Source organism: Ostrinia furnacalis, unplaced genomic scaffold (genome assembly GCF_004193835.3).
Source record: "Ostrinia furnacalis isolate ACB-3 unplaced genomic scaffold, ASM419383v2 OfSCF1345, whole genome shotgun sequence".
NCBI classification, from domain to species: domain Eukaryota; kingdom Metazoa; phylum Arthropoda; class Insecta; order Lepidoptera; family Crambidae; genus Ostrinia; species Ostrinia furnacalis.
This window is the reverse complement of record NW_021131584.1, coordinates 693902-706192: the sequence shown is the minus strand read 5'-3', so window position 1 is coordinate 706192 and position 12291 is coordinate 693902. Positions and strand designations below refer to the sequence as shown.

General features: G+C 37.6%; 1 protein-coding gene across 1 annotated transcript in view; it reads left to right on the top strand.

Moving 5' to 3' along the window:
- SCRB3 (scavenger receptor class B member 3) overlaps nucleotides 1–11820 on the top strand; it is a 33756-nt gene extending 21936 nt beyond the window's left edge. Inside the window, exons 8-11 of the mRNA XM_028303973.1 lie at nucleotides 3003–3163; nucleotides 5831–5935; nucleotides 9574–9721; nucleotides 10737–11820. Coding sequence (XP_028159774.1) covers nucleotides 3003–3163; nucleotides 5831–5935; nucleotides 9574–9721; nucleotides 10737–10862 — 540 coding nt within the window. The 3' untranslated portion in view covers nucleotides 10863–11820. The remainder of the gene's footprint in view (nucleotides 1–3002; nucleotides 3164–5830; nucleotides 5936–9573; nucleotides 9722–10736) is intronic.
- Nucleotides 11821–12291: the final 471 nt, after the last annotated feature.

Sequence of the window (12291 nt, the reverse complement as noted above, 5' to 3'; positions counted from 1 at the left end):
TTCAATTTAAGCTTTATTACCCATAGGTATTTACAACGGACACTTCAATATCTATGTAATCAAAATAATGATATTTTTTGATTAGTTATCGCTATTTTATACGACACTAGGTGTGTGACCAAGCATGCGTGACCACGTGATCTTGTTTCGCCGCATTGGTTAGCACGTGAAAATTACGTAGGTATTGCTCCAATTGGTTCTTCAAAAATCGTTAATCTTACATTGAAGTAATATTACTACGTATAGAACAGACATCGCGAACAAAATATGTACAGTGCGGGGTGCGGGGCGGGAATTTGACGGACAGCTGTCAGTCAAATCCATGACTATCAAGTTTCATAATTTATGGCGATAAAATCTGCACCAGAAAATGTCGTACTTCATTGATAGGATTGCACGAATAGTGACGTTCCTGCGGTCGCCTCATCTTAGACATTGTGAAACGATTGTGAAAATAAAGAAATCGGCTAAATTGTGTTAAATTTTCATGGTGCTCAATAGCAAAAAGATTCAGCTACTTACATTATTTTCTTTTATTATATTGTGCGTTTCCTGTAATGTAATCTAAGCTCCCCTCCCTTAGACTAAAATTAGCCCTCCTAGACAAGTGACAAAACGTAGCAGTTGAAACATTCGAAATCACTTCGCTCTGCCGTTTTTTGGTGTTAGTTACTTCACTCTGTGATGCGATTTTAAAATTACAACTGGCGATTCCGAATTCACAACTGAGGGGACTGAGGCTAATTACTGGGTGGCGCAAAAGTAAAGACCCTATTTGGTTCAGCTATAACATTTTTTCTAAATTAGAAAACTAGATTTAGGTTTTTTTAAATGTATATTTGTGCCATTAAATTTCGTACCATTAGGATTTAAAGATGATGTCTTTTAAATGGTGACCTCCAGAGTTGATACACATTTGAACCCTATTTATGACATTTTGCATAACTTGCCGTAACACTTCCTGCGATATGTTCGTTATTTCTTGACGAATGTTTTCTTTTAGAGCTGCGAGAGTCTGTGGCTTGTTCACATACACCCGAGATTTCAAAAAACCCCAAAGAAAGAAGTCTGGACTGGTCAGATCGGGTGATCTTGCAGGCCAAGGCAAATCGCCAAAACGAGAGATAACTCGACCTGGAAAAGCGTCCGTAAGAACATTGACACAATTATTCCACGTTCTTGGGGAGTAAAACGGTCCATGTTTATTTTCAGTGTATTTTACATTTGTTCACTACACAATTTTCAACAAAAAAATGACAGAAAATGTCATATAAAAAAAAAACGTATTTTCTTTAGTGCCAGTACTTTTGCGCCACCCAGTACGTAGTTTAGATATAAAATTCAGGCGACAATATCCCAACAGTGACGGTGTCCAACTGCCGGTCTAAGGATCTCAAGTTCGATCCCGTTGATACTTTTACTGTTGTGGAGATTGTGGTAAACACAACAGTGAAAGTATAACACAAGCATAATTAACGGTAATATACTCTAGAAAATGTTGCAATAATCTATACGAACTTATAACATAGAAACGTCTATGTATTTGGGTGTTTCGATGCAATAAAATTATTCATTAGACAACGAGGCAGTTGCCACCTTGCCAGTGACGCCACCTAGTGAGTGCAATACAGTAGCTCTGATTAAGATCTTTTGACACCATAAACAAGATCTGGCTTTGTTTTTGGATTTTTCAGTCGCCATTTGTCAAAACATTTCAGTCTAAATGATAAAAGAGACCTATTTTTTAATCTTTAGATAAAATTCCACATCGTCATGTCGAACGGCTAGCAACTGACGATGCAACGTAAATGCTATAAAAAAGAGATTTTTATTTAGGTTATCAGATTCTACCATTCAGCATTACGGCTGGAATTTTTATTACGGAATTAATTCTTATTAGACCCAGTTAAATGAATTTCTTTATCCACTTTTGTCATGATATTTGGGATACTATTTATTTAATAGTTTCAATACGACAACGCATTTTAGTACTCGTATAGTCAAGTGCAATGTATTTTTTAGTAATCATAGATAAGCGAAAGTTTACCTTAAAAAATAGTCTTAGCAGTGTTAGGGTTCTTTTTAATTAGACGTTTTCAGCAGGACGTCTGTCGTGCGTTTGCAAGACCGTGCACTAACTATTGGTATAGATAAATGACCTAAACTGAACTGTCCCACCAAACTCATTGACAGGGGGGCGCTACCATCGTTCAACTGTATAGTTTCCAATATGGCAAAAATAGGAACCAGCGATCCGGTATTGACGGTGGCGCCCCGCTGTCAATGTCACGGGTAGGACAATTCAGTATATTGGGTCTATATTGTCAATTTTATGCCGACGCAGGTGTCATACAATTTACCGTGTGTGGTCCTGCAAACGTACGACAAACGTCCGGCTCAAAACGTCCATTTTGAAAGAGCTCTTAGGTTTCGAACGTTAAAACATTTTCTTATTACAGAAAATCTTTAGTAACTACACTCGGCATCAAATAAATCGCACCTCCCGCGACAAGCACTTATCAAACGTATGCATCCCCACTTCCCACCAACATTGGTACCATTTGAAAGCCTAGTTTTAAACTTCATTTCATTAAAGGAAAGGTTTTTACCCCAAAAATTTGTCTTTACAAGGATCCAGAGTCACTTCTTCAAAAAATAGGTAGTTACGCTATAGCCATTTTTTATGACTTAAAACTGTTAAGTTGGGATTAATCGCTATCCATCTGTTAAAGAGGACACGTGAGATCTTTATTTGGTTTTATAACCATAAAAATTGGTCTAATTGAGCCCAAAGTGAGGTCTATTTTCAAGTCACATTTATGGTGTATGTTAATCATTGATTTAGAAATGAAATGTATTTTTCTTTAAGGATATTTATTGGGCTTTCAAATAACACCAATATTGTTGGGGTACCATGATTGTGTCAGAAGAAAATCTTTAAAGTTCGCGTCGCGGATGGTGCGGTTTATTTGATGTTGAGTGTATTTATTCCTATCCTTCAGGCGTGCTACTGCGACGAGGTCCGAGACGGCAACTGCCTTCCGCCGGGAGCGCTAAACGTGTCGGAGTGTCGCTACGGCGCGCCAGCCTTCGTGTCGCTGCCGCACTTCCTCAACGCAGACCCTTACTACCCCAGCAAGATAGAAGGCCTTAACCCTACGAGGTAAGACTCAATAATAGGCCTTTCATATACAGGGCGTTAGGTAAATGGGTATATGAGCCGACACTAGCCCATGTTAACATATGCACATAAATGCATTCCTTGCATTCCTAAGCTTTTTGAGTCCCTAGTCTATGAACACATTTACCGCCACGTATCACCGTCATTATCCACAAAACAGCATGGCTTTGTTAAACATAGGTCGACTGTAAGCAACCTGCTGGTCTACAAAGATTATCTGTGTAAATCATTTGCTTCTGGGGGACAAGTAGACTCAATATACACCGATTTCAGTAAGGCCTTCGACAAAGTAAATCACAGCCTACTTTGCAGTAAGCTTCAAGCTTTTGGGATTCATGGTCCATTGTATCGCTGGGTATGCTCGTACTTGGAAAATAGAAGTCAGTTGATTGCTGTTAGGGGCTTTCTGTCTTCCCCCAGGGAGGTTACGTCAGGTGTTCCTCAGGGCTCCCATCTGGGACCACTTTTATTCGTATTGTTCATAAATGACCTTATCGATATTATAAATAGCCCCTGCCTGTTGTACGCTGACGACTTAAAAGTTTACTCGGAAATCAATGGTTCTGACGACTGTCAGCGCCTGCAGAACGACTTGATAACTCTCTCCAATTGGTGTGCCAGTAATGGAATGTTCTTGAATACAGGCAAATGTTTCGTTATCTCTTTTTCTAATAAAAAACATAAATTACTTTTTGAATATAAATTAATGGATCATATCCTTGAGAGGAAGGCGGTAGTTAGGGATCTGGGTGTTCTTTTTGATGACCAGTTGACATTTCGTTCTCATTACGATGATATTATTAGGCGTGGAAACCAAATGCTGGGTTTCATTGTGAGGTGCACTAGTCGATTCAAGGACCCACGTAGCACCCTGAAATTATTTTACAGTTTGGTGAGGAGTATACTGGAATATGGCTGTCCTATTTGGTCTCCATATTATAAAGTTCACTCGGATAGCATTGAGCGTGTCCAGAGGAGATGCCTAAGGATAGTGTCATTTCGCTGTGGATTTGGTAGAACTCTTAAAGATTACAATGACAGAATGGTTAAATTCGGAGTAACTTCATTGCATACTCGTCGCCAGAAAATTGATATTGTATATCTACACAAAATTGTACACTCATTCATTGACTGTCCCGATTTAGTGACTCAACTGAATTTTAACACAAATTATAGAAGTAGACGTTCTAAACTGTTCCCACTAGAAGTTTACAAAAATAACACCTCTTTTTACAATCCCCTGGTTAGGATGCGCAGACTTTATAATGACATGGCGTTAGAGAATCCGGAATTTGATATATTTCAACAAAAATTACACTCGTTTCGCAGAAGCATTGACACAGTTTTAAATATAAATATTGATAATAATACAAAAAATAATTGATAACTTTTTCCTTTTTTCTTTTTTAACACAGTTTATAGGGTTGTGTACTTGAGCATTTTGTATGTGTTTATTAATAATTGCGCAACGTAAATGAAATCATCGTAACTTAAATGTACGCTACTTGTAGGTTGGAGTCTAGACAGTGTTCATTTTGTTTATGTATTTTGATATGTAAATGACTGTAACCTGTATGTGTACTTATTAAATAAAATAAATAAATAAATGGTATAGTGAAGTCAGAAATTTGATATCATAATTGTAACTTTTTAAATGTTCATACAAAATATTTATATAATCAGATTTGTATGAAAATTAAAATAATTAAAATGATTTATATGCACATGTTAACATGGGCTAGTGTCGGCTCATATACCCATTTACCTAACACCTTGTATAGGCTAGATATCAAATCAAATAAAATAGTTTATTCAGTACATAGGCCCTTTCCAGGGCGCTATACACGTCCCAAATATAGCTTGCCCTACCACCACTTCAGGATAACATCTGGGCTGGGAAAAATTTTACTAATGCCCGTTTTCACCATCAATCCCTAATTTTTAAGTGACTCTTTGGTAACATAACAGGAACTTTGTTTTCATAGGGGTCACTCAAAAATTAGGGATTGATAGTGAAAACGGGCATAAGTCCATTATTATGGCCCTTAAAAGCTCAAGGTCACCCAAAAAGCGATGGAGCGTGCTATCCTCGGAGTTGCCTGCCTTACAAATCAGAAATAAGAAAATCCAAAGGAGACACTTATGCCCGTTTTCACCATCGATCCCTAATTTTTAAGTGACCCCTACGAAACCAAAATTCCTGCTATGTGTTAACATATGGGTCACTTAGAAATTAGGGATTTTTTGTGAAAACGGGCATGATTGACTTACTTACATAGCCCGCAGAATCGCCAAACTTGGCAATTGGCGGGGGGAGAACTAAAGTTCGGAAAACGTTTTTGAGTGGCGCCCGTGGTAGCCGGGTAACTCAGTGTGGGCAGGCGTCCAATTCGATCAACAGACGATCTGAAGGGTCTAGCCTTTGTCCAGCAGTAGACGTCTTTTGTTTAAAACGTGATGATCAAGCTATAATCTGGTCCGTATATCCGTATAGCTCGCACACTCGCTGCGGGTGCCAGTCGCACAATCGCGACAGCAATATAATTACGCGCGAGCGATAAGGATGGGTAGCTAGGGGTCATTGGACAAAATTCTACGTGCTCACGGACCGGGCTTTATGTATAATGGTATTTTTTGTTTGTGTTGCAGCGAGCACAACTTCAGGCTGTCACTGGAGATGTTCACGGGCATGCCGCTGGCCGTGGCCGCGCAGCTACAGGTCAACATGCTAGTGCGACACGTCGGCGGCATCTCGTGAGTGCCATTATAGTCTCTACAGCACCGGAATAGGGCCCAGTGTCCCGTGGCACTTGGGCGGCATCGCGTAAGTGCCATTATAGTGTTAAAGAGGACACATGATATCATTATTTGGTTTTATAACCACAAAAATTGGTCTACTTGTTCCCAGAGGTGAGCCCCAAGTGAAGCCTTTTTTCAAGTCACATTTATGGTAACAGTTAATTGTTTATAAAAAAATTAAATGTGTTTTTCTTTAAGTTAACTTTATTTATCAAATAAAAACATTTTCATTTTCATTTTCATTTTCATTTTTCATTTTTTTTTTAAGTTAATTTATTGGGCTTTCAAATAACACCAATATTGTTGGGGCACCATGATTATGTTAGAAGAAATGACTTTGACTTTGAAAATCTTTTAAGCTCGCGTCACGGAAGGTGCGATTTATTTGATGTTGAGTATATTTACCAAATTCGCTGTAATACCAGAGAAAGTACCCAAACTACTTGACTCGTTCAAAGAGCTGTCTGCAATGTACCACGCTTGGTTACAGGGGGTAAGGGAGACATTTTTTAACTAAAAACTCCTGTTATGTTTTCATCACGGAGTTAATGTATTGTGTACTCCTCACTCCAATCACTCGCACTAAACGTTTCGATAACTCTTACTCGTATAATGCGAACAGCTACAGACTGGAATTCGCTGCCTGCTGCTGTCTTTCCCGAGCACTATAATCCGGGCCTTTTTAAGGCGAGAATAAATAGACACTTAAAGCGCTTTCACATTAGGGCGTTAGTAGCGCGACAGCAGCGCGGCAACGGCGTTTTTTTAATGTGAAGGCATGCATTCGCTGTCATATAGTATGAAACTTTCGGCAGCGCGTCTGTCGCGCGTTTGTCGCGCTGCTAAATCGCCTAAATGTGAAAGCGCTCTTACAGGACAGATATGTACCATTTTCTAGACTGCATCTCACTTAACACCAGGGAAGTCCAACTTTAATTTCGAACTCCTATGTTCTTCTGATTAATTTCATTGCGGGCCCAATGACAGTTTAACTTTCCCCCTGGACAAACTTGACCTTCATTGGTTGGGTTTTATGGCGGTCAAGCTGTAGATCCTGGCTACAGTGTTGCAGTGGTGGGACCGAGAGGTGGGAATAGTCCCGAAACACCAGGTGCGAAAGATCCAAGTTATTCAAATTTATGTATGCGAGTCATTTCTACTAGTATTTTCATTGTAAGTCTAGATATTAGCACGTCACTACCTTGTTTAATATACCACGCAATTTTGTATACCCATTCTTATAAGATACACCATACAAGAATGCATGGTAAATTCAGTGAACTGCTCCTGAATCGAATATACCTACTACTGCTATTTCTATTTATTTATACTAACCGGCAGACAGTGGTGACTGAGTTTGTTGCGGCGCTTCTTCTCAGCACTTGCCAAATGTTGGTCTCGAAGCGCTGGTAGGGTAAAAAGATTATGAGACATGTAGAAGCTCCTTAAGAGCGTTTACGCCGTTTGGCGCAAAAACAGTACTTTTTCAACTCGTTACAATCATTAACCAGTAATACTACAAATATGTTATAGGCATAAATAGTTAGGCAATTTTGTCGTCTAAATAGTTAATTGAGAAAATATTGCGATTAGTTTAGCATTTAAGAATTCTATCAAGATAAGTCCACACAGGTTTTGTAAATTTCCACTTAAGCGTCAGTTTACAAGCTGAAATTTTTATAAAAATACTGTGAAAACGATTTAACTAACATTTATATCCTATAGCATAGATCCTTGGGCAAATAGTTATCTGAGAAAATTTTTAGATTTAAGCATTTTACAATAAGAAATCACAAATTAAAAGAACGTGAAATACCCAAAAATCAAAGTGATTTTTTCACCAATATTCTTCCTTTATTCAACACAAAAATAGCTTATTATAATAGAAGAATATCTTATCTAAAATATTTACTTTGAAATTTAAAATAATTCATTGTAATTTTTTTTCTATGAGTATTCGAAACTGTATAAAATATTCTCAAAATAGTAAAAAACCTTTGATAATTTACTATTTGATAAAGAATTTACGTATTTATTATTGATTAGGACTAATGTATACCATTATTTATAATTATGGAGTCGGTGTTGGAAGATTTGAAGATTTTATAGTTTCCTTGAGCTGTCACTTGACAGCCTGGCACACTTTTACGATGGTGGATCAAAGTATTTTGGTTTAACTATAGAGCGTGAGAACACGCACACAGTCATAATTATTTTAGTGTGAATAAAACTAGCATCGAAATTACCTAAACTTGACATGCCACGCTAGACGTAAACGCTCTTAAGAGCAAAATGACGATTTGTAAGAACTACACTGGTCATCATAAAAATCGACCCACCCGCGACAAGCACTTTCAAACGTGTGCATCCCCACTTCCCACCAATATTACTATACTATATTACCATTTAAAAGCCTAGTTCTAAACTTCATTTCATTAAAGGAAAGGTTTTTACCCCAAAAATGTGTCTTTACAAGAATCCAGAGTCACTTCTTCAAAAAATAGGTAGTTACGCTATAGCCATTTTTTATGACTATAAACCTAAGATGATCCGTATGACGTTTCGAGTTTCAAAGATTTAGAGATGTCACATAACTAAACCATAGCGATTTATCTATCGATTTTTTTCGAAGAGTTAGTAAAACCTACTTTTAGAGAAATATTTTGTATAGGTGTTATTTAACAAAAAAACATGTTTCTTTTAATTACAAATATTATTGGAACAATTTTTTATTGATAATATTCAAATGTCATGGTTCATGTTCAAAAAAACGATTCCTAAAAAGTACTGGCTCTGTTTCTTTAAATTAAAAACTATTAATTTATTTTCAATGCGTTTATTAAAGTCAATAATCGAAAAATATAGTTGATTTTTGTGATGTTTTTAATAACTAAGTATTCACTGCAATCGATTAATGAACCGCGGAAATAATCGATTTTATTATACAAGAAATACCCCAGCACTAAATCTATTCCGTTTCACACATTGCGTACATTAAATAAAAAATATTTTTACATCGTATTCAATTAAAATATAATCAATAGACTCAGATTTTACTATTTATTTCAAGACAAGTAGTTAATTTTTTTTAATTATATTGCTAATAAAATATAAATATTTTTACAAAAATATTCTGCATATGTAGTATGCGTAATATGGATAACCTTGAAGTGTCATACGGATCATCTTACGTGAAAAAGACTATAAGTTGGGATTAATCGCTATCCATCTGTTAAAGAGGCCACATGAGATCATTATTTGGTTTTATAACCATAAAAATTGGTCTAATTGATCCCAGAGGTGAGCCCAAAGTGAGGTTTTTTTTTCAAGTTTTTCAAGTCACATTTATTGTATATGTTAATCGTTTATTAGGAAATTAAATGTGTTTTTCTTAAAGGATATTTATTTGGCTTTCAAATAACACCAATATTGTTGGGGTACCATGATTGTGTCAGTAGAAACGAGTTTTCCTGTAAAACGTAGGTGGGCCGATTTTTGTGATGGCCAGTGTATTTATTAGTCTAAACAAATAAAGAAATTTTGACTTTGATTGCGGTGTGCCTTGCTTTATACTCACTCAAATTCATCTCCAGGCTAAACAACGTGCTGCCGGACCCGGACACGTTGGTGCCGATGTTCTGGTTCCGGCAGGAGCTGCAGACCACGCCCGAATACGCCGCGCAGGCGCGCCTTGCGTTGCGATTGCGGTACTGGGTGCCGTACGGGCTCATCGCGCTCACTGTAAGTTGACAGATTAACGACCGATTCCCATATTCAATCCTTGTCCAAATCCGGATTACAACTGTCAAATTGAATTCAGTTTTAGATTATACTAGCTTTCCGCCCACGGCTTCGCCCGCGTGGATTTTTTTCTGTCACAGAAAAACTTTATCGCGCGCGTCCCTGTTTCAAAAACCGGGATAAAAACTATCCTATGTTCTTTCCCGGGACTCAAACTATCTCTATGCCAAATTTCATCAAAATCGGTTGCGAGGTTTAAGCGGGAAAGCGTAACAGACAGACAGACAGACAGACAGACAGACAGACAGACAGAGTTACTTTCGCATTTATAATATTATATAGTTGGGATTTTCAAAATTTTCGATGCTTTTACACTTTAATATTGTTTAAATAGTCTTATAAACAATATAAAAATGTAAAAACATCAAAAACCGCAGATATTTTGGCCAAAAACATATTAAAAGTTGACAATCCAAATCCGTATAATTTGGATTAGGCTTGAATATAGAAATCCAGCATAAAGCTTCAACCACACCGACGCGTGCAGATCGCCATCGCTGGCGCGATCATAGGCCAATGACAGGTCGCGCGACCCATGACAGTCCGCGCGACCTGTCATTGGCCTATGAATGGGCCGTGATCGCGCTGTCGGTATGGTTGAAGCTTTAGGCTGGGTTGCACCATCTTACTTCAACTTTGACAAACGTCAAAAATCTGTCAAACTTCATAAAAACCACCGGTTATCGTTAAAGTTACGGTCAAAGTTAGGTGGTGCAACTCAGCCTAAGTCATTGTTAGCATAAGGTTGCAATACTTTTATTTATTTATTGAGAAAACCAACAGCGTATTTATACAATGTTAATATTACATTAATTAACTATAGGTTTCCCTACTTTGCTTACTTTGGGACTAGATGGGGCTGTGCAAAATCTTCAAGGATAAATATAAGTTTAAGTTATACACATTAAATTCCAATACTTTGTACCAGTCAAAACTAAGTTTATTTCCTTTGCAGGTAATCGGCGTAATTCTCCTAGTACCAGGTATAATCATTCTATTCAAACGGATATTAAGGTCGTCGGAGACGAGGCCAATCCTTTCCGAGTCTTCGTCAGAAGAAAGTACCAACGCAGCTCAGTGACGAACAAAGTCTAGTTGGAAAACCTTCCAAATTGACTGTACTATTATACCAGTGAAAAATACCAAAAGATAGTACCAGTGAAAAAAGTGCGTAAGAAGCGTTCACAAAGGTAAGGTAACAGATACACTTTCTCATAAAATGTCATGCTTATTAGCATTCTTAAAACAAGCGTGCTCGAAAAATTCGAAATAAGAATGTTTAATAAGCTCGGGCCGTGGGAAAATGTCATTAATTTTATTGCGATAATTGACGTTAACCGTAGGTGTATAGTTCCAAAATACTGGACTGTCCTATCGATGACATTGACAGTGGGGCGCCACCGTCAATACCGGATCGCTGGTTCCGATTTTTGCCATGTTGGAAACCATACAGTTGAACGATGGTAGCGCCCCCCTGTCATTGAGTTTGGTGGGACAGTTCAGCGTGGGTCATCTATACCCACGACTTAACGCGATAATTTGACAACGGCAATAACATTTCCGTTTGGTGTTGGCTCAGAGATTTACGCGAGAATTAATGTGTTGAAGCGGCCACACCACTCTACGTCAGTGTCGCAATAATTATCGCGATAATGGGCATTGACGTTAGCCGTTAGTGTGGCCCCAACATTGAGTCCCACGATTCTGAAACGAAACGTCTGAAACGAAACAAGTGGCAAAAATCTAAAAGTAACAACCCAGTATTGATTGATAGTAGCGCCCTCTTGTATTTGTTATAATTCTAAGGTACGTGGCAATAATCGGAACTAATAATCCAGTATTCATAGAAGCGCCCTTCTGACAACGTCATAGCTAGGACGGTTCAGTGTAGGTCATCTTTATTAGCAATGTTTCGACACAAATACTACTAAGTGAAAATTGCTCAATAGTGGCATGCTTTCGTGCTAGTAATGAGCATGTGTATCTGTACCTTAACATTTGCTGTTTTTGCTTGCACACGTTTTACAAAAATGTACTGTGTTCTTACCATGAGTTTACGTTAGGTGTGCTCGCTAGCGAGTACGTCAAAAAATCTATGAAGATTTTATTTCTTGAAAGTAGCCGCTAGGAGCGCTGCGCAATTATGTCATACATTTAATGTCATTTTTTTACGCAGTCGCTAGCGAACACACCTAACGTAAACTCATGGTAAGCACACTGTAACTAAACATAATAAGGTGACTTTTCCAAACATAACTGCACCAAAACATAACACTCCAGAGCTAGAGTATTACTAATTAATGATGTGAATGTCCCAAAGACGTATTAACAGTTTCTTAGTTGATATTATGTTACGATTTTAAACACTTATGTATAAAGCAGGATCATTCGTGACAACGAATCTGTTGTATTTAATGTTAGTAAAATGTGTGTTTCTGTATCAGTGCCTTAATTTCAAAATTGTCTTCTAACGAGAGGGTATTTAAATAAATTTAGATCTAAAATGACTG